Source organism: Penaeus vannamei, chromosome 37 (genome assembly GCF_042767895.1).
Source record: "Penaeus vannamei isolate JL-2024 chromosome 37, ASM4276789v1, whole genome shotgun sequence".
Taxonomy (NCBI): Eukaryota; Metazoa; Arthropoda; class Malacostraca; order Decapoda; family Penaeidae; genus Penaeus; species Penaeus vannamei.
In genome coordinates, this window is record NC_091585.1 from 22,618,559 (window position 1) to 22,645,321 (window position 26,763).

The 26,763-nt window shown below is 36.0% G+C and overlaps 1 protein-coding gene across 6 annotated transcripts in view; it reads right to left on the reverse strand.

Moving 5' to 3' along the window:
* Positions 1–7,074: 7,074 nt before the first annotated feature.
* The window catches only part of Pask (PAS kinase), a 129,650-nt gene continuing 109,961 nt past the window's right edge, over positions 7,075–26,763 (reverse strand). For 5 of the 6 annotated variants that reach the window (XM_070115604.1, XM_070115607.1, XM_070115605.1 and 2 more), the window contains 23 exons: positions 26,682–26,763; positions 24,889–25,122; positions 24,415–24,543; positions 24,147–24,299; positions 22,477–22,608; positions 22,188–22,304; positions 21,810–21,947; positions 21,524–21,636; positions 21,042–21,189; positions 20,634–20,735; positions 20,256–20,418; positions 19,877–20,037; positions 19,520–19,687; positions 19,186–19,314; positions 18,790–18,912; positions 18,130–18,270; positions 17,676–17,875; positions 17,349–17,482; positions 16,723–16,860; positions 15,788–15,950; positions 15,414–15,551; positions 15,087–15,193; positions 7,075–11,215 (listed from right to left, as the gene is read on the reverse strand). The exon at positions 26,682–26,763 is cut by the window's right edge and continues 106 nt beyond it. In XM_070115604.1, the coding sequence (XP_069971705.1) occupies positions 10,590–11,215; positions 15,087–15,193; positions 15,414–15,551; positions 15,788–15,950; positions 16,723–16,860; positions 17,349–17,482; positions 17,676–17,875; positions 18,130–18,270; positions 18,790–18,912; positions 19,186–19,314; positions 19,520–19,687; positions 19,877–20,037; positions 20,256–20,418; positions 20,634–20,735; positions 21,042–21,189; positions 21,524–21,636; positions 21,810–21,947; positions 22,188–22,304; positions 22,477–22,608; positions 24,147–24,299; positions 24,415–24,543; positions 24,889–25,122; positions 26,682–26,763 (3,739 nt within the window). In that variant the 3' untranslated portion in view covers positions 7,075–10,589. Of the gene's footprint in view, positions 11,216–13,603; positions 13,641–15,086; positions 15,194–15,413; positions 15,552–15,787; positions 15,951–16,722; positions 16,861–17,348; positions 17,483–17,675; positions 17,876–18,129; positions 18,271–18,789; positions 18,913–19,185; positions 19,315–19,519; positions 19,688–19,876; positions 20,038–20,255; positions 20,419–20,633; positions 20,736–21,041; positions 21,190–21,523; positions 21,637–21,809; positions 21,948–22,187; positions 22,305–22,476; positions 22,609–24,146; positions 24,300–24,414; positions 24,544–24,888; positions 25,123–26,681 lie in introns of all 6 variants that reach the window. The other variant, XM_070115609.1, reaches the window with a different exon arrangement.

A 26,763-nucleotide genomic window follows, 5' to 3' on the forward strand; every position in this document is an offset into this window, starting at 1 on the left:
GGAGAGGGGGAGAGGAAGAGGGAGGGTAGAGTGAGAGGGGGGAGAGGGGGAGAGAATGGGGAGGGTAGAGTGAGAGGGGGGAAGGGGAGAGGGGGAGAGGGGGAGGGTAGAGTGAGAGATAGAAGGAGAGAGGGGAGAGGGCGGAGGGTAGAGTGAGAGATAGGGGGAGAGGGGGAGGGTAGAGTGAGAGAGAAGGAGAGAGGGAGAGGGGGAGGGTAGAGTGAGAAGGGGGAGAGGGGGGAGAGGGGAGAGGGTAGAGGATGAGAGTGGGGAGAGGGGGAGAGAGGGGAGGGTAGAGTGAGAGGGGGGAGAGGGGGGAGAGAGGGAGGGTAGAGTTCTCAGGAGAGGGGGGAGAAGGGGGAGAGGGGGAGGGTAGAGTGAGAGAGGGGGAGAGGCGGGGAGAGGGGGAGGGTAGAAGGGTGAGGAGAGAGAAGGAGAGAGGGGAGAGGGGGAGGGTAGGAGTGAGGAAGGGGGAGAGAGGGGAGGGTAGAGTGAGAGAGAAGGAGAGAGGGGAGAGGGGGAGGGGGTAGAGTGAGAAGGGGAGAGAGGGGGGAGAGGGGGAGGGTTAGAGTGAGAGTGGGGGAGAGGGGGAGAGAGGGGAGGGTAGAGTGAGAGAGAAGGAGAGGGGGGAGAAGGGGAGGGGGAGAGAGGGGAGAGGGGAGAGGGGGAGGGTAGAGTGAGAGAGAAGGAGAGAGGGGGGAGAGGGGGAGGGTAGAGTGGAGAGGGGGGAGAGGGGGAGGGTAGAGTGAGGGGGGGAGGGTAGGGAGTGAGAGAGAGTGGGAGAGGGAGAGAGAGGGGGAGGAGTAGGGAGTGAGAGGGGGGAGAGGGGGAGGGTAGAGTGAGAGGGGAAGGAAAGAGGGGGAGGGTAGAGTGAGAGGGGGGAGAGGGGGAGGGTAGAGTGAGAGGGGGGAGAGGGGGATTGGGGTAAAGTGGAGAGGGGGGTGAGGGGGAGGGTAGAGTGAGAGGGGGGTGAGGGGGGAGAAGTGAGAAGGGGGAGAGGGGGAGGGTAGAGTGAGAGAGAGTGAGAAGGGGGAGAGGGGGAGGGTAGAGTGAGAGGGGGGAGAGGGAGGGGAGAGGAAGTGTGTTTGTAATCTGGAGTTTCTTTTGTGAAGCATTTTGCCGAAACCTATTTTACCGCGCATTTTTTCGCACTCTGGATCAAAGGCGTTGTCTTTGTGTTAATTATGGAAAATACAAATAGAAACTCTCTCGCTCTCTTTTTCTCTCTTTTTCTTACTCTTACCTTCTCTCTCTCTCTGTCTCTTTCTTTCTTTCTCTCTCTTTTTCTTACTCTTACCTTCTCTCTCTCTCTCTCTCTCTCTCTCTCTCTCTCTCTCTCTCTCTCTCTCTCTCTCTCTCTCTCTCTCTCTCTCTCTCTCTTTCTCTCCCACTCTCCTTCCCTTCCTTCCTTTCCCTATCTTCCTATCTTTTTAATCTCTCTCTCTCTCTCTCTCTCTCTCTCTCTCTCTCTCTCTCTCTCTCTCTCTCTGTCTGTCTGTCTGTCTCTTTCTCTCTCTCTCTCTCCCTCTCCCTCTCTCTCTCTATCTCTCTCTCTCTCTCTCTCTCTCTCTCTCTCTGTGTCTCTCTCTCTCTCTCTCTCTCTGTCTCTCTCCATCCCTCCCACTCTCCTTCCCTTCCTTCCTTTCCCTATCTTCCTATCTCCCTCTCCATACCTTCCTCCCTCACTCGCCCCCTCTCTCTCTCTCTCCCTGTCCCTCCCCCCTCCCTCCCTGTCCCTCTCCCCCTCCTCTTCTCTCCCCTTCTTTCTCCTTCTCTCCCCTTCTTTCTCCGTCTCTTTATTCACCTTCTCTCCCTCCCTCCCTGCCCCTCTCCCCCTCCCCTTCTTTCCCCTTCTTTCTCCTTCTCTCCCCTTCTTTCTCCAACTCTTTATTCACCCTCTCTCCCTCCCTCCCTGCCCCTCTCCCCCTCCCCTTTTCTCTCCCCTTTTTTCTCCTTCTCTTTATTCACCCTCTCTCCCCCCTCCCTGTCCCTCTCCCCCTTCTTTCTCCACCTCTTTATTCACCTTCTCTCCTCCTCCCATTCAGAGCCTAAGTCCTTCACTCGTACTTCCACAACAGCGGGAGAGAAAATGGCAAAGATTCCTTAAAGGCCCAAATGAGCGACCGGAGAAAATGGCGGATAAAGAGGAAGGAAGGAAGAAAGGTGATGAAGTAGAGGAAGGAAGAATAAGTGGATTGGGGATTAGGACTGTGCTCTTGGGATTAGGGATCTGGCGTGGCGATGAGGTAGTTCTATGAGAAGGGTAAGAGGCGGTGGCTGAGTCTACAGAGAGTGGGGAATAAACAAGAAGAGAGAAAAAGAGAAAGAGAGAGAGAGCAGGGAGGGAGGGAGAGAGGAAGGGAGGGAGGGAGGGAGGGATAAAAGGTGGGGAGAAGGGAGGGAGGGAGGGAAGGAGGAGAGGAAAGGGAGGGAGGGAGGGAGGGAAAGAAAAAGAGAGAGAGAGAGAGAGAGTGAGAGAGAGAGTGAGAGAGTAAGAGAAAGACAGAGAGAGAAACAAAAAGAAGATCAGCAAGAAAGAAAAAAGAAAGAAAAAAAAACTAACCAAAAACAACAAAATGAGATAGATAATAAAATAAAATACTGATTGAAACGAAAAAGATCAATTGAGAGGAACCGATGGAACAAAAAAATAATAATAATAAAATAAAAAGAAATAAAAAAAAATAAAAAAAAAAGATTTATCGGGACTCTCCGAAAGAATAGCAGCGAGATAGGAGACGGGAGAAAAATGAATTAACCGGAAGAGAGATTTATCAAGGAGAGAGGTAATCCAGGGAGGAAGGGAAAGGCAAAAAGGTTCAACAGACTGACAGGAAATAACTATGGAAAGAGAGAGAGAGAGAGAGAGAGAGAGAGAGAGAGAGAGAGAGAGAGAGAGAGAGAGAGAGAGAGAGAGAGAGAGAGAGAGAGAGAGAGAGAGACAGAGAGAGAGAGCGAGCGAGCGAGCGAGCGAGAGAGAGAGAGAGAGAGAGAGAGAGAGAGAGAGAGAGAGAGAGAGAGAGAGAGAGAGAGAGATGATGATAATGCTGATGGTAATGATAATGAAAATGATATTAATGATAGTGATGATAATGATTAAAATAATGCTGATGCTAATGATGATAATGACGGCAGAAATGATGATAACGATAATAATAATAACGATACATATAATAATGATGAAAATAATGGTAATAAATATAGTAAAAATGATGCCATTAATGATAATGATGATAAAGAACAGAAAACAGAGAGGAGGAAGAATACGAAGATTAACAAACAGAAGTAAAGCAGAGAAGAGACAAAAAAAAAAAAAAAGACAAATACATAGCGTTATATTAGATGAATTGAAAAGCTGACATGAAGATAACAGCGACACATTGATGGGTTTAATACAGTTATATATATTGAAAAAGATGGGAGGGAATAGAAATATCGACAGGGTGACATTACTGTGAGATATATGTGCTGTATATGTATAGGCTTTAAGATAAAATCCAGGTGGAATTTGAAAATATTTCCTCCATTTTCCCATAAATTTCTTTTGTGTTTATTGCTTTTCTTGCCATATCTATATCTATATCTATCTATCTATCTATCTATCTATCTATATCTATATCTATCTATCTATCTATCTATCTATCTATCTATCTATCTATCTATCTATATATATATATATATATATATATATGTCAAGAAAAAAAATATATATGTATATATGTGTGTGTGTGTGTGTGTGTGTGTGTGTGTGTGTGTGTGTGTGTGTGTGTGTGTGTGTGTGTGTGTGTGTGTGTGTGTGTGTGTGTGTGTGTGTGTGTGTGTGTGTGTGTGTGTGTGTGTGTGTGTGTGTGTGTGTGTGTGTGTGTGTGTGGGTGTGTGTGGGTGTGTGGGTGGGGGTGTGGGTGGGGGGTGTGCGTATGTGTGTGTATGAGAAAGAGAAAAGGGGCGAGATGGAGAAAGACAGAGAGAGAGAGAGAGAGAAAAAGAGAGAGAGAGAGAGAGAGAGAGAGAGAGAGAGAGAGAGAGAGAGAGAGAGAGAGAGAGAGAGAGAGAGAGAGAGAGAGAGAGAGAGAGAGAGAGAGAGAGAGAGAGAGAGAGAGAGAGAGAGAGAGAGAGAGAGAGAGAGAGAGAGAGAGAGAAAGACAGAAAAAAAACATAGAAACACAGAGACAGAAACAGAGAGAGAATCATACAAAACCAGTGACAAAGTACAGAGAGAGAGAGAGACATACAAACACCGAGACAGAGACAGAGAGCTTGCACACGTGTCCACACCCTTACACAGGTGAGTGCGCCTACTGCCTGTGCCCATCTTACTCGTACAGGACAGCGCCGGACCCCGCAAGGCCACACTAGTTCAGCATTCGAAATCAAAGCATTTAAACTACACTCGCCACAAAGCCAAACTGCAGGCACTTTAATTGAGACCAAATACGTAACGGACACGCGCGTCGACAACACAAAATGGCAAAATTTCACTTTCGTAATGGAGACCACTTTGTTATAGGAGATAAATCTGTCGCAAGGGTCATTCTGTCAGGGAGAAGAAAAATGGAAATAGAAGAAGAAAATAAATCACCTGCAAGGCCGAAGAAGAAGAAAAAGAAGCCACGTGACCTACAAAGGCCACTCTATTAAGAAACAAAAAAGGAGATGAAAGAAGGTAAATCACTTAGGAAGGCAATTCTATTAAGTGGCAGAAGTAGAAGGAGAAGAAAAAGAAAGAAGAAGAAGGAGAAGGGGAAGATGGAGGAAGAGGAGGAGAAATTAGAGGAAGAGGAAAAGGAGGAAGAAGAGAAGGAGAAGGACAATGAGAAGAAGAAGGAAAAGGAGGAGGAGGGGTAGAAGTAAGAGGGGGAGAAGAAGGAGGAGGAGGAGATAAAAAGAAGAAATGAGAATAATTGCCATTTTATCAAATAGTAGAAGAGGAGCAAAAAGGAGAATTAGATGATGCAGACGCAGAGTAATAACAAAAACAACAAAAATAACAACAACAATTAGTAACCATTAAAAATGACGACCATACTAAATACCATAGTAATGACAATGACAACTGCAATAAAGGTATCATGTACACGCAAGAATTAAATGAAAAAAAAAATATATATATATTGAACAATAACGCTACCTTTAATTATGGTAAATAAAGGACATTCTGTCTTTTTCTTAAATATAAATAATACAATATGCGCGTCACACTCTCAACCATCGACGTTCGGTCACTCATTCCATTTCGAATTTTAAGCACAATGGACGCGTGAGAATTGTATTGAATTAATATCATCCCTTTCATGACATTTAAGAAGTACGCCTGTCTCTCACGCTCAAAAGAATTAAACTTCTTTGCTCGGGAACATTATAATCCTTAAGTGACTTCTCTTGTATCACTGAAGCCGCTGCCACTTCGGAATGCGGGCGGAGGAGAGGCAAGGCGCAGGGGACGGCTCTGTGCTGCTGATTTATCAATTGCTATTCATATGTATATATATATATATATATATATATATATATATATATATATATATATATATATATATATATATATATATGTATGTATGTATGTATGTATGTATGTATGTATGTATGTATGTATGTATGTATGTATGTATGTATGTATGTATGTATGTATGTATGTATGTATGTATGTATGTATGTATGTATGTATGTATGTATGTATGTATGTATGTATATATATATATATATATATATATATATATATGTATGTATGTATGTATATATGTATGTATATATATATATATGTGTGTGTGTGTGTGTGTGTGTGTGTGTGTGTGTGTGTGTGTGTGTGTGTGTGTGTGTGTGTGTGTGTGTGTGTGTGTGTGTGTGTGTCTCACTTTGAGCATTAATTGTGAAGGTTTAGAATTCCGTTTCCACCGATCACGAGTTCTCAGCTTTAAATTCACAAAACAGTTATTAGCAGCATTCATTGCATAACCACTGAATTAATAACTAATCAAAATTATGGTTAAAGATAATAGGCTAGGTCTATACGTAAGACTCATTTTCTTGCCATTCATCTACATTTACAAAATATTTAATTTATCTACTTATTACTTGATATATTACATTTGTTTTACGTGGAGTAACAGACTGTGAATAGTTGGGATGTTTTTCGGCTATTGTAATCGTTCGGTTATTTTGGGTCTGCGTGAAAATGAATAATAAATTAGACATACTGATATATGCTGATGCCTGAATGAAAGAGTAATATAATCTTTGATTACCTGAATCAATAATGCATAATTCATATATGTTAATAACATGTTTATTATCTAGTTATGTTAAGTTTGTGAGAAGCGGTCCTTCACCTTGAGAACTTACCAGAAGGTCAACAAACAAGGTCATAATGCATTGGATTTTTTTACTGACAAGAATTGTGTTATTGGCAAGTATTGACCTGATTTACGAAGTTCATTGTATTGTGAGAGAATGTTGACCTATTATCATCTTCATATCCGTGGTTCCAGTCTGTGTCAGTGTGTGTGTGTGTGCGTGTGCGTGTGCGTGTGCGTGTGCGTGTGCTTACGCTGGTCTATTAAACTTTACTATAGATGTACTTTGCCCAAGAATAGCTGATAATGTTATGAGGGAATGGTAATCTATATTTATACATCTACTGTGAATTGTATAGGTCATGCAAAGTTATAATTTTCAGTACTTGGCTAGTTTATAGATTCAACTGTGTATGGATGGTAACTGATGCCTTTGTTTCGTTTCGGCGTTTGGGTGTAATGGCTCCTGACTGCTTGATGTTGGACTAATATGTAAGGTGACAACATAGAGCTTTTCGGAGCTTTCAACTGAATGCAAAGCAGTTAAGATTATTTTTTCTAACAATAGATGTGGTTATTCATTTTATGACTCCAAGTTTGTTTTAGACACTAGGTTAGTTTTTACTAGTTCTTTTATATAAAAAAAAATATTCCCATTACTGTGAGAAAAAAAAATCTTGAGAGTAGCTTAACACTTTCTCCCTCCTATATTCTCATCTTTTTACATCTTCACACCATATTTCCCCTCCTTAGGCATATTAATGAGGACAAAACTCCAAACACATTTTATTTAAGTTCATTTTATTTGACCAACATACTTTTAAGTACACATGAATGGCTGAGATTAACAACTTGGACAGACAGACCTCTTTGGGTTCAGAAACGAGATTCAAACCAAGGCCTTGCTGCAGCTGTGAACCTCCACTCCATCACACTGTTGAGATCACAGATGGCATCCACTGTGAATTGTGTTACACTTGGTAATATCACTTAACTAATGTAGTTACACCATCTATGACTGTATGTGACATAGGTAGTTTTTATATAATCATTTCAGTGCCTAGAAGAAAAAGATATAAAAAAACAACTTAGGGCAATATAATGAAATGGGATATTTTACAAGGTGAATGGTCAGCAATATGACTTTGGATACACAGAAAGCTTTTCTTTTTGAGACTGTGGTTAAATAAAGAAACTAATTTCTAAAGTAAATTTCAGTTTCACTTATTATTCAGTCCTTCTAATACTATGACAAAAGATATTTTTCTCATATAATTACTAAAGGTCATATCCTGAAATCATAAACAGAAGCCAATATAAAACAATACTTTAAAAAATGTCAACCCATTTTTTGCACTCATTCATTAGTAGTACTGTGAGTGTGCACATTTATTAAGTATACAGATCTACTGTTGTAGCTTGGGTAAAGGATATTACTCATTAACCATATCACTCATTAACCATATCATGTAAAGATTTTTAAAGGTCACTTCCATCATTTCTCATAAAAATTGTTCCAAACAAAAGAAAAGAAAAAACACATGTTCAATGGATATTTAATATTAGTATCCCACATAAACTAACATTCAATTGCTTTTTCTCTATCACAGTTACTATTTAGTTAAGTTAAGTTATTGAAAAGTATGTGCCCTTATCATAAATACAAAGGCAGGTATACCTTTAAATATCACGTTGTTAAATGTATCAAACCTAAGACAAAAAATATAAATTAAATCATTCCTTAGAACAAGATAAACTTTATTGGCAAGATATATCATGGAATCGGAGATCACACTATTACCCTAAAATACTTAAAACTCACTAACAAAGTTGAAACAAGAGTTCTATAGGCACTGCATCTTTGCTGACCCTATATGCCTTGGAATGCCTATTTGTCTATGGAAGTTATGCTTGAAAGGACTCTATATATGGTGCTACAGTTAGACAGTTAAGACAGACTGGTATTATCTGAAGTAGAAATTAACAGATTTAAAATGTCCCTTCTAGCAACACTCATTCAGGTCTCAAAGTATGCACATGCCAGAAGATTCATCCTTTTGTTTATTTCCCCTTTGGAATTCCCATTAACTAGCTGTTATTTGTATACAAAGAAGACACTGAATGCTTGAGATTTGATATGATACTTTATCTTTGCTCATTCATTTCAGCTCAATTACTGTTGACGAGAGATGACAGGATGTTTACATATGTACAGAGCCATACTTAAAAAAAAGAGAGCTTAAAATGCTTAAAAAAAAAAGATGAGAAAAGAAAATATTCTGGCTAAGAAAAACAAATCAACTGAGCTTATCATTAACAAAACAAAATGACAGTAAATGATTTGATAGTCCTGGAACAACACATATCAAACCACAGCCACAAGGATTCTTATGTAAACAATATCATATGGTAGCAGCAGTGATGAATGCCAGGTCTCTGATCTTGCATTTATGTTAATCAAAGCATATGCAGCTTGTTTTTAACATATGGTTTATTAAACACATATGGTATAGTAAAAAATAATCCTTTATGAGATATCTACACAATGTCACTGCAAGTATTAAGTTTGTAAATGTAACAATTTAACAATGCATATGAGAAATTTGAGGCATAGGGTATCCTTCCACTGGGTTTCTATGCATGGTATTTCATAGAAGAATCTGCTGTACTATTTGCAAGAACTGATTAGTATCATGATGGTTATAATCTTAATATGACTAATTTTTAATCTTTTTCCTTGAGTCTTCAGTAATGTAGTACCATCTAAAAGTACGTTAACTTTGAAAATGAAAACCTTTTTTTAAAACTATATAAAAAGTAGAAACTTCCTATGATTATAGCACACGGTATCATGAGAAATGAAAATCGTGATCTCCACCTATGGTATTACCTCCTGTGTATCATGCGAATGTCACTGGTATGTGTTTCCTACAATAAACAAAATATATTACAATCTTGTCTCTTGAAAATATACTTGTACACTCCACTTGGAAATTTCAGAGCACTGAGTATCCTTTTAACTTAAACCTATCATTGGTAAAGTGCTAAAATTACAAAATATAATGCCATTATCATTCCACCTTCCATAATTTCTGATTCATAGCTTTATACATTTCAATGATGCTGCATTTACTACAACTTTTTTGCTTTTATTTTTGTTATGCATGAAACATTGACATCCATTCATAAATATGGTGACTTTTAACTGTTCAAAAAACACACAAGTACTGTTCCTGCTCTGAGCAAGGTGAAACAATAATTGAATTATGTATGTATATTAGTCCCTGAACTAGTTTTGTTTTCAGTCCCCTTTAACATCTTATCCTAAAACGGTGCATAATTAAAGACAAGCATCCTGATGATCATTCTGACAGTGGTTGAGCCACCAAGAAAGCCCTGATTTGGGATGCTAGGTTTCCTTCTATTACAAATCTTGGGTGTTTGTGACAAAAACAAAAACAACAAAAAATATAACAAAATAAGCTAGTGTTGCTGCACGTTTCATATTATCTTTACTTGGAGAAAAAAAGTAAAAAATGAAAGAGATGAAACATAAAACAGATCCACAGGAAATGAGAAAGATGAAGCATAACGTACATGCACAACTGATGTCTGATCTAAGAAAACATCTTGTACTGTACATCTCTTGAAAATATCAACTCAAAATAATAATAAAAAATTAAAAAGTATGATAAATTATGAGTGCTAAAGAAAGAAATTAATATTGGCAGTGGAATAAAAATATCAACCCTCTTTGATATTCCCAGGCAATATAATCACCTGCTTATATTAATAAGCGTTCTTTAGGTAAAGAAACATCTTCATCAGTCCAGACTATATTACATTGCATAATCATTTGATAAACCAAAGAAATTAATAAATAGAACAATAACAAATCTATTTGCAAGAATCATAAAAGTTTCCTAAGCTAATTTTTGCACAAATATAGTTAATATAGCTAATGGATATATGACAGGCTTACAGGCTACACAAATTTAATAGGATTTATTCTTTTTGTTATGACTTGCATTTATATGGCATGCAGTGATCAAAATATATTCAAAATACAAAGTACTAGACTTTTTCCAAGGACACAGTCAGCTGTTCACTTTTCTTTATAAACTTGTAAAATCTAAAGTGACTCCTCACAAGTTGCCCTTCAATAACAAAAACACAAACAAAAATGGAGAAAGATGATGCCATCTCGCGATTCCCAGAGATATTGGGTTCGGGTACCTGAGGGTATTCATTTTCTTCTTTTCCTCTAGTTCCCCTCTTTTCTTTTATCCTGTTCCTGAATTAGAGACTATCCGATTCTCTGCCACGCTGATGAAGCTCCCTGTCTGAGGCACAAGCATTGGTGTTCCCGTCCCAAAAAGGGTCATCACTTTCAGGTGAGGTGTAGTTCCCCTCATGCCAAAATGGGTTGTCACAATCAGGCAGGTCTGAATTCATATACCTAAAGTCATCATCATCATCATCATCCTGCCACTGTGAGATACTAGATTCTGAGTCTGAACACTCGCAATCTGCTGTGTAGCATGACGACTGGAGCTCCGGCAGAGCTAGATTATGTGGCCTAAAACTGCCCATTCTATTGTCTGGTAATTGCTGGATACTGTGTGGAGGCTTTTCTAAATCGTAATTTTTACGCTCTAGGGGGACACTAGGGTAGAAGAACTCTCTGATGCTCTCACTGTCAGAGTCATCAAAATCTTTGGCATTTTCGTATTCAGAGTCACCATCCTCATTCACATTTTCGTACTCGGAATCGCCATTTTTGTTTACATTCTCGTAGTCAGAGCCATTGTCATCTTTGGGGTTGCTTAGCCTGTAGTACCTAGCTAGTGTCTTCTCTAGGTTGATGCTGCCCTCAGAACTACGGCCAGAGAGAGTGCAGCTGCTCACGTTATCGTAATAGGTAACTGGAAAAGGAGATAATATGTCAGATTTCATGAGTAATGAGTGTGATTTATACCAACACTAAATGATCCAGTGAAACAACTCCTCACTTCCAACCTGGGACACTGAAACATGCATGCAAGCTTTTGCACCCAACTACACACACAAGCATCCATACGCTCATCATATGATTGTAGTAAAATAAAGCAAAGATATAAAATGTGTTCCATTCCTTTAAAAACAGAACATAAAATACAATACTTTTCCATATTTCATAGTTACTAAATATCCTAACAAATAATACACAACAAAGAAATTTAAAAATATTTCACGGTTCAGTCAATTAATGAAATGGTCTATAATTCTTGCAGGGAGCCAGATATCACTGGTAAAAATACCACAAGCCTACTTTGAACAAAGTGAAATGCAACTTATATTTAACTCGGGAGTAAACAAAAAAATTAACAATTTTGCTTCAACTAAGAAGGACACCATACAAAAAACATGCACATATTTTAGAAATTAAAACAATGCCATTACTTAACACATTTTAAGAAACATTTTATCTTTACCATGGCCTCACAATATACAGAATAACCAGCTCTTTTTTATTATACATATATGTGTCTTGTAAAGTCTTCAACTAACGCAAATAAAGGAACAGGTAAACCACTCAAAATCAATTACCTTACATCATAAACTATTGTATTGCTCAACAGTCTTTCTAGTCTCCTTAATACAATAGTGATTCATTAACTAGACTATTTTCAAGTTGTGGTCATCTACACACTACAAACATACTTATCTATTCCCGTGTCATTCTTCTGTTTGTCTGTACACTCTTCTTTTGAGCTTTATTTCATGGAGAAACAAAGGAAAGAAAAACAACCAAGAATTTAAGATATAGCAAGAATAAAGGGGGGGGGGGACCCACAATTTTGGATGAAATATGAAATGAGATGAGAAGAGAAAAGAGTAAGAAAAGAACGATGGGACAGAAGATGAAAAAAAAGAAAAAAGAAAAAAAGAGACAATAGTAGCATTGTATAATTTTAACAATAAATTACCACATTTACTTAGAAGGTCAAATCAGAAATTAAATTATGGAGAATGGGTCTTCCACAATTCTGTTAGAGAGATATATGGGATGGTACAATTCAAAAGGTTTCCACAATACCAAGTTTTACAAGACAATACTTTTTTCACCACATAAATTTCTTACATGTATATTCTTACACATTCAAATCACAAGCATGTACAGTCATAACTGGAATTTACAATTATCAATGACAATTTACTAAATTAAAAAAAACAAGCAACTTGATATATTTTCTATTATTTTTCAGTTATTCTCTTTTTGATTAGAATATCAACATAAAAAATACAAGGTACATTATCTTCAGATTCAATTACAATATGCATTTGAAAACATAGTGACAGATATAATGATAATCTCACTTCACTGGATTATTGTTGCAGTAACATTCATTAGAACTTTTCTGGCAAGCATAGGAACAGTACCCATTACCTTATTTCATGTATGTATTTCAATCAAATAAATTACTTTTGGTTGCATTTTTTGTTTAATAACCTCTCCCCTTTGCTGTTATTCATATAAAAACTTTAGTGATATACTTGAATAAATAGCAAAAACTAATCATAAATGTTCATTCACTCGTTCACACACAATTAACCCTACATCTGTTAAATGTTCACACAACATCCCTTACAACTAATGCCTTACATTTAGAAGAGGTCTGAGGTCTAAGTGTAAAAGCTACAAATTTCAGGTGAAACAAAGAGATGCCCTAAATTTTTTCCACTAAACTAAAACATCAATATGATTCCTACGACTGAACATTTGGGAATTTAGTATGACTTCAATACCTACATCTGAGAGGTTGTGAGTCAGCTACATCTCTACAGTCATAATACACAAACAATATTCAGATTTCTATGACAGAACATCAAGTAGAAGACAATCTCTGTTCAAAAGATTATTTTGACCAGAACTACATTAACCTCCATAAAGAGACTTCATATAAATATGGAGTAAACTAACTTGTGTACAAAGTATGGAGTAACAAAGACAGGTGAACATGTGTACAATATGAGTGTTGTACATCTTATGATATTACATGAGGAGCAGTCATTCACAATACAAAACCAATAATACATGAAAGGGAAAATACGACTCACCTTCACAGAACTTAAAACATGTGATGCTCTATCATTAAGTCAACTGACAAGGATACAGACTGAAACCAGTATACCATACGACATCCAACTATAGCACATAAATGGCATTCCTCACACAATGTCAAAACCTACAGAAACGAAAGGTTAGAAAGGAAAAAACAAAAAACAGAACAAAAACAATGAAGACTTTAGTAATGCTTCAGAATACATACCTCTCTAACCCAGCCAGGAAGCTCTGCTACAGACCTCCTACACGTGAAAAAATAAACAATTCAGTGGAGGGGGTCTATACAAAAAAAATAAATAAACAAGTAGAAATAAATAAATAACACAAATACAAAGCAGGAATAAATGCAAAAGACAAAAAAAAATTATATTGCAGAAAAAAATTAAATGAAGATCTTATATTGGGAGGAGGGTGGAAACAAAATTTTTAGTCTTTTACACCACCATGGGATGAAAAGGAAGAGAGAGAGAAAGAGAGAGAGAGAGGGGGGAGGGTAATTAACCAACTTTGAAGGAACAAATGGGATAGTGAAGCCAAGTGTCTCAGATGCTCTAGACCTTTGAGAAAGTAATGAAACTCTGATGACATCTGAGTCTTGCCATTACCGATAAACCAGAACAAGAAAATCTTAAAACGAAAATTATTTCTAAAACTTTCTGCAAGATTTAGAGCTCTTTCCTACTTGCACAAGTCATATATTCTATCTTATTCTAATAAAGAAAAGCTATATAAAATCATGAGAGAGAAAAAGTGTATATATTACTAATAGTAATAGAAATATTGGGGCGGGGAGACCAGTTATATAAAATATGAAGGAACTGGCTATCTTGAAAGTTGGGGAGGAAAGTGAAATGCAGACTTTTCTTATAGAGGGTGAAATGTCTCTCCTCTTCTGTGAGGGACTATGCATATTAATATATGTATATATACATATATATATAAATATGTACAAGAAAATGTGAGCAAGCAACACCTTGTCTCAGAAGGCCTATCATAGAAAAAAAGAAAAAAAAAAAAGAAAAAAGAAAAAAAAAAAAAGGAAATCACTGAGAAGGGAACTGAACGCTATTAAACTCCTGCGACCATGTCAGGTCCAGCAGACATGAGTATAAATTCCTTTGAAGCATACTGAAGAGGGTGATCTGGTGTTTTATGTTGTTGTTTAATTACGTAATAAAGGACAAGAGGAAATTTCATTAGATTTTTCTTTTCCAAAAATGACAAAAGAGCTGAATACAAAACATAAGATCATGATTTTTAAAACTAATGACAAGCTAAGTGCAGAATAAAAAAGACTGATAAAAACAAACTTTGTTCTGCCTCATACGATTTCTTGAAAAATGAAAAAAATCAATCAAGATAAAGCTGTCTTTAAGTCTTCAGATTAGAACCGGTAATAAAAAGAACAATACAATACATAAAAAGACTGATACTGGGTAAGGGCTCTTTTACATCCAGTATGAAAGTGTGGTGGAATCTCAATACCATTTCTCCAGGTAATCGATGGCAAAATCTCAAAAATCCAAGCAAGGAGAAACTATTTTTCTGAAAGCCTTTTAGCCCTTGAAAAACCAATCACCCATCATTCAGAATAATAAAGGGAATTTTATATCAATCTTCCTCTTGAAATAAAAGAGACATCACAGGAGTGTTATCTAATGCAGTTCTGAAAACTTGCTGCTCAATACCTGAAGAGGATGACTGTGATGACTGGAGCTGAGTCTCACTACTGTCACCAGAGTCCGAGGCTGGAGAACAACAGGAGAATGAGGACGAATCAACGGTTATTGTACTTCTGTGGAGAGATAAGGAATGGTTACATACAAAAAATTATTACACAAATACAAGAAAAACTAAGAAAATTGATGAGACCAAAAATAACAGAGAATCAGCACAAATGTTCTAATAAATATCTTAGTATTTTTAAAATTTAGCATCATGTTTTTTCTGCTAAGCTCAAAATTATCTTAAAGTTTTCAGCCTACTTGAAAATACCTGCTCCCTATTTCCATTACCTGACTGAAGACATCGACTGTGATGTGGAAGTTCTAGATGCTCCAACTGACGCTGACTGATCATATATGGACTCATCATCATCAACCTCATTTCCTATTCGCGAAGAACTTAGGGATGTGGCTGACCTCTGCATGCGTCTGATGGTAAATTTGGATTTGAGTTGGGGAAAAGAAAATTGATTTCGGGAAGAAAAGAAACGAAGAAGAAATAAGTCCATAACACTCAGCATAAAATATAACCTTTACATGAAGGATTTAGAGTATAACAGTTAACTTCGCACCATTTACTATTCTCACAAAAAAATTACTATATAATCATAACACTCAAGAAAAAATCAGACTACTCAAATAAATTACTGAAAGCCACAACTTACATATGATCATTATCATTCTTGGTCCCCTGAGGAGTGAAGGAGAGTGAACGTCGTGTATACCGTATGGAAGGTTCATACACAAAGCTGTTTGAAACAGTGGATATTGAGCTATCACTCTCACTGTACTCAGTGATGTACTGTCTGGGGTTGGCCTCCTCTTGAGCTGTGTGCAAACGAATGTGTTAAATGAAATGAAATAAAATGGCAATACATGCACGCATGCTCACTTTTTTTCATGAACTTTTAGTGATCAACAAGAATTCATAAAACATATTTCTGTCTGAAAAAGTAGTTGAGCAGCAGAAGGAAAATCTGTATTTAAACTGAATTTTCAAGATCTCAAAAACATACACATAAACATTATATATCTATTATATTATACATATACATATACATATATATACAAACAAACACACACACACACACATATGCAGTGACGGGCATCAATACACTGATCTGTCTAAGGTGATACTGATGCATTGATACTTGAAAATTGACTAATTGTTTCTTCGAAGACAGCTGAAGCGATACCAATAAATGTATCGCTGATACTCTGTTGTAAGAAAGCATCCAAACTGATATGTAAATATTAGATTATGATGTTTGATGCACTGTAAAAAGTGCCTGCAGGAGGTAAGTGTTTTCAAGATCATGTTATTGTTTTCTACAGCACAATAACAACAATTGCTATATTACAATTGACAACTGGGTTTATGGTACTTATGCACATATTACTCTAAAAATCTGTTCCTGTAAGACCAAAGAAAAGAGGTGACAGTTCTCAACCTCTTTCATACTTCTTGAGCGCCATTGTCGATAGTGTGAGCGAGCAAGAGAGAGAGAGAGAAAAAAAACACAAGCACCCATACTTCCTAACAGAGATAGATAGATAGATAGATAGAGAGATAAATAAAGAAAGAGGTTAATAAACTTACAACATCTTATAATTTCCTCAAACACATAATCATCAATGTCACACTCCAGCTGGGTCCACTGGTGTGCCTCCACTTCTTCTAAAGTCATACGAGCTTTAGGATCCTTCTGCAACATCCCGTTGAGAAGGGCAGTCAATTCTGTCAGAGGATGAAATCAAGTTTAAGGTGAATTCCAAGAAGTTTGAAATAGTGATGTAACAAAAAAGTTTTACTTAAGAACCTTCAATTTTTTTTTCTGTTTGTTTATTTGTTTTCTTGTTGCATATGTGCAAATTTAATGTTACATGAAAAGAGTGGCAATAATATTGTGTTTAAAAATATACACTGCTACAGATTTTCATTACATATGCATTGCACTTCTGGAGTTAAGTATATATAACTACCATTATTTCATGTCAAAGAGTATGGATAAAGCATAAATATGTAAAATAGTAAATCAAATAATAAATTCTAAGCAAATATCATTTAATATGAATAAAACAAAGATGGAGTGTGACACCATTTTCATTTTAAAACTGCAAATATTTTAAACCGAAGGTAATATGAATCATCAATACTCTGCAAAACAAAACCATATTTAAAAAGAACCTTTTGCACTTCCTATTCATAAACAAATAACATCTTACCAAGAGAATGTCTAACAGGGAAGGTAAGCTCTGCCTTAATGGTTTCATCTACATCATAGAATGGGTTCTCTCCATACATGAGAGTATAGAGGGTCACTCCCAGTGACCAGACCTCTAATTCATAGCCACTATACCTGGAAAGCAACAAATGTAATTCTTATTATTCCCTTTTCTTTCTTTTTAAAATACTAGCTACTATTAAAGAAATAATCTTATCATTAAAATGTTCTAATAGAAACATTCTAATATCTTTCACAATTTTTTTTTATTGTCTTTATGTTATAGTGCCTTCCAAGAAGCTACTGTTTATGTAGATCTGTGACTCACTTGTTTCCCTTGAGCACCTCTGGACTGCAGTACTCTACAGTTCCAGCAAATTGGGAAAACATTTTGCCGGGTTTGGTGAAAGCTGATGAACCAAAGTCTATCAGCTTCACATGGAATCTGTTGTTCAAGATGACGTTTTCATCTTTCACATCACGGTGGATGATGTTGAGAGAGTGTAGGTAAGTTAATGCCGAGACAATCTGTTCAAACAGAAAGGGGACAAAATAAATTCTTTTACCTTCTTGAATTTGTGATAAGTTTGAAAGAATTTCATCAATATCAATACTTTTTATTTCGAACTAAATGTGTTTAACGGTGAATTTAGGTTCAATCTAATTATCAGTATACCAGCATATATGTCGTCAAAGGTGACTTAAAAACCATTCTTAATTATGATCAATTTCATAAAGAATGTAAATACCAATTTTTATAAAAGAATTCACCAAGCACTAACCTGTCTGAACATATAAGCAGCAAGAGGTTCATCAAGAAGAGGGTTACGATCAATGAACTCAAACAGGTCCATCCCAGCACCCCATTTTTCCATAACTAATTGGAAGTAATCATCATTCTCGAACATGTCGAACACTGATACCTGTGGGAATCATAGAACATGTCAATGCCATATCATAAAGTGATGTAATGTAGTATAATTTTCTTTCTGTAAGCATCACATTTCTTGGCATCATTTATTGTTCAATCAACACTAATACTAACTTCACATTCTATTTTACCATAAGAAACCTCACATATCTTTCTGAGTATGCTCTGATAATAAAAACTACTGAATTACATGTAAAAGAAATAAAGATTAAACATAATACTGAAAGAGAAAGTGGGAAAGAAACAAACAATAAAAGAAAGAAAATAAAGGAAAGAAATGCATATACTCTATAATAGAGCAAAGCAAAAGATTTCACATGAATACACAAAAATTTAAAAAGAATACTATAATCATACTACTTAAGCAATGAGTATTAAACCAAATATCTTCAAGGACATTACTAACTATACTGGAGATGTGTAAATAACCAGAAGAGATAGGACTTGCATTTAAAGCTCAACACTTTCAATTCCAAAAAACATATATTACATAAAGATTCCTGAAACTTACAATGTTTGGATGGTCAAGAGTCATGAGCAGTGACACTTCTAGAGGAACCCTTTTTCGGAGGAGGAGGTCATCCACCCAACTGTCCTGGTAAACTTTACTCTTCTTGATGAATTTGGTTACAACCTAGAAAAAAAGCACCACAGAGTTAAAAATAGCATAGTGTTTACAATTCAATATGTAAAAGTTACTATCATGGTGTTACATGAAAAAGAAAAATCATCAGAATATGCTATGTCCAATGTACTATTCACTCTAAAAAAGTAGAACTATCACTAAAGAACTTTCATTATGTACATATCAAAATATTTCTTCAAGAGCAATCTTATGACCAGTTTCTAAAAATGTCCATCCACATATTTGCTTTCTAAAATCAACAAAGAATATCAATTCCCTTACCATAAGTCCATCAGAGTTTCGGTAACTCATCTTTACACAGCCAAATGCTCCCTTTCCTATCTGACGTAAGACCGAGTAATGATTGCTATAATCTCCTGCTAGCAATAGATCCTCGCCCTCCTCTGGACACTGTTTGGAATATTTGTTTAGTTACAGGTTACAATAATTTGCATAAAGAATACCATCATTTATGATTTATAGAGGGAAAGAAGTGAAGTAAAGCCGTAGCAATATAAAAAATAAAAAATTATAAACTCACTTTATCCATAACAATTCCAAATTACTTATCATAATCCTAAACACAATTTAAACAGGAATGGCCTTGAAAACATACAGCAGATGATGACTCCCGATTGCCTCGCCGTGAGTGGTTGAGTGAATATTCTGCTCCTGAGCTGCCGTCTGTGCTTGTCTGACTGTGGTCAGCACCTTCATCATCAGATGATGTGTCAGAGTCATCCTCAAGATCAATCTCTGACTTCTGAGCCTCGTTTTTGATGGCCTGTAAAGGGTTTAGTTTCAGTCAAAAAGAAAATCATTTGGTAATGCGCAAGTAATCATGGCTACTTAAAAATACATGTCCCGTCAAAATTAAAATTTATATTGAAAGTGAGAAGATAGACAACTCCACCATCTATGATATAAACACTTCTAAACATGATTAAAGATAAAGTAGACCATGGCTACTTACATGACCTAAAGAATATTCTGCTGTCTCATTGAAAGTTGAAGCTAAGGTAAAGTTTGTGTTAGATCGAAGGCCCTCTCCAGGTTCTTCTGGATCTCGCAAAATCCACACGCAGTAGTGATTCACTCCATTTAACTCCACTCGACGAATTTGGTAGATGATCACTGTAAACAAAGAAAAATTAGTAATCAAATTGAGTAGGAAAATATGAAGTCTGCTGACTTATCTTGCTAAGGAATAATGACAATTATACATGGAAAATGTATTTACCCCTCTAGATCGTGATAAAAATGATTTCAAATGAGTTAATACATGACCAGGGAAAACAGAGAAAAGCTAATACAAACATACACAGATAAAAAGAAAGAAAGAAATCACAAACCAAGATCAGATCCATCCTTATGCTTTCCAACCCCAAAGAAACTGCCTTCTTCAATGGTATGAACTTGGCTGTGGCCTCTCATCCGACCCACAGCAGGCGTAGAAGTGACCATATCCTCAGGAAGCATGTCCTGGGGAAGATCTGGATACACCTCTATTTGTACCTAGTGGGGGAAAAATATGATGTGTAGAGTATTATCTTTGCCTTAATAAATTCTAAAGTAGGAAGCTGCAAAAGTAAAAAATATTTACAATACATACATGTATTAAGTAATATATTTAAGCAATATTTGATAGAAATATGTGTGAATTGCAAAAGGGAGAAACATTCAGTGTTCAAACAATATGACATAAGTAATGTACAAAGATGGTGACAAACCTTGGGAAGACTTTCGTCAGATGCATTTTCTCTGTCTTTTACTGTCCTTGTTTTGGTGGGACTTCCTTGTAAGCCTGAGTTATTTGTCTGATTTGAAACATTCTGCAGTGAAAAGGAGTCTTTTACTGTCTGGGTAAAATGAAGAAATAAGGAAAAGAAGAGGAAGACGAAGAGAAGAGAAAGAAAAGAAAAGAAAAGAAGAGAAAAGGATAGTAAAGGAAAGGAAAGATAACAAAAATAAAATAAGAAGAAAAGGGAAGAGGAATGATGATAAAAGAACAAAGAAGAAAAAAGAAGAGGAAAGATGACAAAAGAACAAACAAAAAAAGAAAGAAAGCAAAAATATTCAAAATTTTCCAATATGGATAAAAATGCCAACAACAACAGCATAAAGTATGTAACAACAACCTGCTGGCTGATGCTGAGTATATTCATGGAGTTGGTGATGTCCCTCATGGCCTTGTTATTCTGAGACGAATTCTGGCTGTTGTCCCCCGTGCTTGTGACGTTAGAAGTGGAGTTAAAAGTTGATCCGTAGAGTGATCCCTGAAGCTTACTGTCAATATAGAATAGAACTTGAATGATGGTATGAATATCCTAAAATGGTACGCTTAGAGGCAAAGGATTGAAATATAAACTTAAAAACATGTTCAAGGGATTTCACACTGCTATGGTTATCATTTCAAATCAAGGTGAAACATTTCCATCAAAAATAATGATCTATAATGTAAAGCATCTAAATACACAATGTGGTAAAAATAACAATCACTGGCCATAAGTGCCCATAAATTAAAAATTTAATCAAATTTCAAGATTAATTTCATTTGTGTGAATATTTAAATAAAATGTTCAAAGATATCACTGTGAGACACATTTGTAAATCAAGTAACCTTTCTGAAGCAATAAATCCACGGTTTGGGGTAGATATTGATGATGGCTCAGACATCAACGTTGTTGCTGCTTCATTCTGTTTACTTTTTGTGAATAGAGGTCCATTGGTTCTCTGAAACCAAATAGAAAAACTTAATATTTCTTTTTCCAATATTTAAGATTTATTTATAACATTAAAAATTTTTTGTTGTTTAAAGATGCGATGCATGCATGAGAGCGTGTGTGTGCGCACAAACACACACACATACATACAGATGTAGACATATGTTATCAAGACAACTGTACCTCCTTATTTTCCTTCTGATTTTCAGTTTCAGTATCACTAAGAGTTGAATCCGAGTCATCTGAGTCAAAGGACGGGCTATTCATTTTTTGAATCAATGCAACATCATCAAAGAAGGTTGGTATAAGATGAGTTATATCCTGAAAAGATAGAATATTCACTTATGAAATGTTATATTTCAATCCATCTATAGCTCTATATACAATCATTAAGATATGTAACTTCTAATAACATATGTAACTTCTAGTAAATACATAGAATAAAACTGGCATTTTCTGGTTTCTAAATTTAAAGCTGAATAAAATAACTAAAAATAATAACAACAAAACAGATAAATCAAGCACACAAAAGAGAGAGAAGAAAAAAGTACATTTCCTTACCTCTCCCTCAAGTTCTCTCTTGCCATAGCCAAATAAAAGTCTTGTGAAGTTATAATTGTAATCGCTGATTTTCCCTGCAGCATCCAAAACCACCAGTCCACTGATGTTAGAGAACACCTGCAAAAGAAGTCGATCTTTTTATATCACATTCATATACCTATATATGACTTTTTTTTAATGTTCTTTATTTTTATAGCAGTAAAGACATGAAAGGTTTAATAACCTACCATGAGGATGATGATAATAAAGAAAAAGGGAGGAGGAGGAGGAGGAGGAGGAAAACACTTACCCATATTTCTAGATCAAAGACATATTTTCTTTGGGTGTAATCGTTGTTGGTGTTATTAACTGTAAAGTGCGCACAAAGGGGGAATGTAGCACAGTCCACCGTCTGTCCCGTACACTGCTGCTTCTCCACATCCTGTTGTACATCACACATATTAACTTCTGCTATAGGCAAATGAAGTGGTTACATGGGCTACATAAAACTCTGTTAGTAATGTTCTGAAAATGTTAGAGAAATTGGAACTACTGACAATCTGACATGATACAAATAAATCAATATAGCTATTTCTTATCATAATAAACTTTTCCTGCAGTGTAATATGAGATAACTTCTTAAACATACTAAACAATTGAAAAAAAAAAAAAGTGCTGACAAAATACTTTTCTGATAGTTCTGAAATTCTACCTAAAGGACTTTCATTGCCAGTTCCTCTACTCTAATATGATCTTTGGAGAGTAATTTAACATTCAGGGATTCTAGTGTTAATTGGGTTACTGAACTTTCCATAATCATAGCATAAATAGAAATTTAGAAGAAACTATAAATGTGTAATTAGGATTCTATATCTTTGAAATTACTTAGGGAAAATGTCAAAAATTCACTTTGATCAAGCCCAATACTAGGTGCAGTTATACATATATGGCAGGATGAAGACTAATTCTGCAAATACAGATTCTAGCATGCAATTTTGAAGCATTCATTTTAAGTTTCCGAGGGTAAAAAAAAAAAAAAAAAATACACACACAAAAGTTTAGTTTTTTATCAGAAATATCCAGTTTAATTTACCTGTTATTCCAATTTAAACTTTCCTTCCAAATTGGGGATCATTGCAAAAGTAAGGTTTTTACATAGGGCAAAATTAAGGTACGTGCAAGTATTCTCCATTTATTATCACAATTCATCTAGTATTAAGTTTATGTAATGTACTTCCAACCCACATAAGCCCAGCCTCTACTTGCATTAACTTTATCTTTTAAAATCAAAATGAAAATTCACATAGAGCCGTGCACAATAATAGACTCCAGACTTATCATTACATTTAAGAAGCTCCAATGCCAATAGGTTGCAGAGTTTTCCTGTTGGGACTAAAGAAAATTTTGGTAGTGGATGCAATGGTCTGTGCAACATTGTATCTCTTTTATACAATGAATATTGCAACCTTTTTTCACTTACTTCTTGTCCTTTCTCTTCTAAATTTCTGATCTCAATTTTGGTGATTTTTTTTCTGCATATCATTAACAATCTAAAATTGGCAACACAAGCACATATCTTTCAAACAAAATTAAGAATATTTCATATTTGGGTAATTCTATCTTGATGTAAAAAGTTACAGTAACTTGTTATAAGTTTTCCCAGAAGACGTACAGTACTTCATAACGAAATGAAAGGAAATATGGTCAAACTGGGAAGTGAAACATTAAAAATGGATTACTTGTTTCCCTTCTTTTAGTGGCTGTTTCCTTTCAATCTTCCTAATTTTGGCTGCTACATTCTTCTTAAACACAGCTATCTCCTAGAACATTTTGTGGTCAGTCTGGGCATCACTTAGATCACACATTATTGTGGTCATACATTACCAGACAAATAATCACATACCATTTTCTTTAACACAACATAGAAGGGATCCAGATTATACAAGCCATTTAAAAGATAAATTTAGCACTGTCACTTACCTTAGGCATGTCATGAGGACTAGTGGGCACCTGGAGAGCAGGTATAAGATCACAAATATTGAGTTTGGTGAGTTCACTGTTATCTGCATACCCAAAGAGAGCACTGAATGAGGAGTCATGCTTCAAGATACGGCCTGTTTCGTCAACTGAAGCCTGAAAACAGAAAATTAAGCAAAACTCAGTGTATCTATAATGTCATAAGTATTTCCCTCTTACGCCTCAAAGATAAAACTAGTTGAATATTTTTGAAAGGAGAAAAGTTCATTACCTTTGCAACAGTAATATCTACAGGTTCTAGGACAGCAATCCATCTCTGGTCTTCATCTGTCTCCTGAGGTAGTCCCTTCAGCCATAAGGAACATGGGAGAGTGCCATTGTCATACGTATCTACATCCACCTGGAAAAAGAGAAATATGTTAAGAATAGTCTACCTAATAAAAGTCTCTCATGATCAAATCATAAAATCTAAAAACATTTACAGTATCAATTGTAACTCAAAACTAATTGCCTTATTTCAATACCCTAAAAAAGATGACACATGGAGAAAATTCACTTTACAGAACTTGGTTCAATTAGTAAAATGAAAAAGAAAAGAAAAGAAAAGAAAAGAAAGAAAAAAGAATTTTTTTTTCTTCTTTACTCTAAGTGCCTGGATTACAGTAAATAGTGCCATGTCTGATGCTGCAGTGATATGGACTGATATCAAATAATATTATTAAAAAATATAGCATAGTTCACTCACAACTTTCCCACTAAAGAGCACCATTCCTTGATTGTCTAATATATCAGGCTCTGGCAGTGTGTGAAGAGAATTCTCCATGCAGATGCCCTCCGACATGGGGCTCAAACTTGCAAGGGAGCTGAGAGCTTTTTGCGTTTCGGGATTGGTAATGAAGTCCGTCAGTTTCATGGTGCCGCACAACTCATCCTCTGGGTGGCCAAGGAGCAATGAGGACATATCATTTGCTGTCAGGATCTGAAAGGATGGGACTGTTGTTAAAATGAGCCCTTGTCTGGCTTCTTTTCATCCCCATATGTAATGTAACTAATCTGTATCATTGTCATAATGATTAATTGATGAGATTTATGTGATGACACTTCATACCATTACCATCATCTTTACTCTCAGTTTTCAGTCAAGTTATAAATAAAGTTCCTAACTCACGTTAAAATGTCAAAATTATGTTATATAAAATCTAATTTTAAAATGAACATACCATAACCTTGTGATTGAAATCTAATTTCTAAAAATTACTTTTTGAGGTACAACTCACAGTATGACATTAATACCTAAAATGAAATCAATGCCTGAAGCATGGCAACAACTTTTTCAAAACTTGTAAGGATCACAAATTCTTTGATTAATTTCAACATCTTTTTTTTGTACAAGCCATGGAGGTGCTATGGTCCTACTGAAAGTTTGTCCGCCTTTCCTTATTCTTTGATTACAGCTAAGTTCACCAATGGGCTTTTTCATACACCAAATGTTTCTTCTTTACCTCCATAAGCAAACTAAGATCTTACACATGGTATCCACTAATATTCCAAGAAAAGTATTTTGCCTTCTAAAATACTATTTTCGTTGAAATACTCTACACTTAGACTCATGTTACTTGAGTTATGTATTAGCAACATGCATATTCTGTTTTTTGAGAATGTCCACCACAAAAGTCTTTATTCACTCCACACATTGTGCTGCTAAAACTATGAACAACTATTCAACTTCATAGGATCTTTAAAAGTCAATAATGATGTTTAAAATTGGTGCTGAACTGCACTATATCTATATCAGGAAAGCATGAACTCATGTGCTGCTAGGTGAAAAATGGGTTATTATAATACTAAAAAGGTGTGGCATGTGAAATGCAGCTAATAAATACTAAATAACAATAAAAAAGACATTAGAAATGGAAGTATCAAGAGTAACTTTGCTGGAGACTATAAACATGCTGTTTAATAAGGGACTGGAGAAAAAAAAAAAAAAAACAGGATCAGATCTAGAATGTTCATATCAGTATGAAAATAATTGAGGTCTGAAAATGTGTAATAAATCACCCGTTTCACTGCACACGAACTAGATCATTTACACTGTACAATAACATTACTGTACCTGAAGCAGGATCCTGTTTCAGCAGAGGGAAAAAGCATGAGACAAGAGATCGTTCAGTTCATGCTTTTTAAAATTTTGCAACGTCTTTTCAATTGATATTACTGTAAATTGCAAGAAAGCAACCACCCAAGAATAAAACATCCCCCTTCCTTCCCTACAGCTAAGCTTATGGGCTTAGGTTCTATTCGGCCCTGCTTTTGCTCTGTACTTTTAGATCTGTATTGATTCCTATTTCAAGAACAGAGCTTGCTTGAACTTCAGAAACACGCTTGTGTCCGCCAGCCATGAAAGCTTATTCTATAAATGAAAGCGTTGTTGTACCAATCTAAAAATATACACTGAAAAATAAAATGTTACTAGCCTTATGCATCATCTTTTAAAAATAGATGACAATAAAAATGATAATTAAGGTACCAGCCTCTTACCTTAGAGGAGGAATCAATTGTAAGTACAGCTTTGTTTGGGTTAACAATTGTGGTTGGGAAGACAGTGCCACAGCTCCCACCA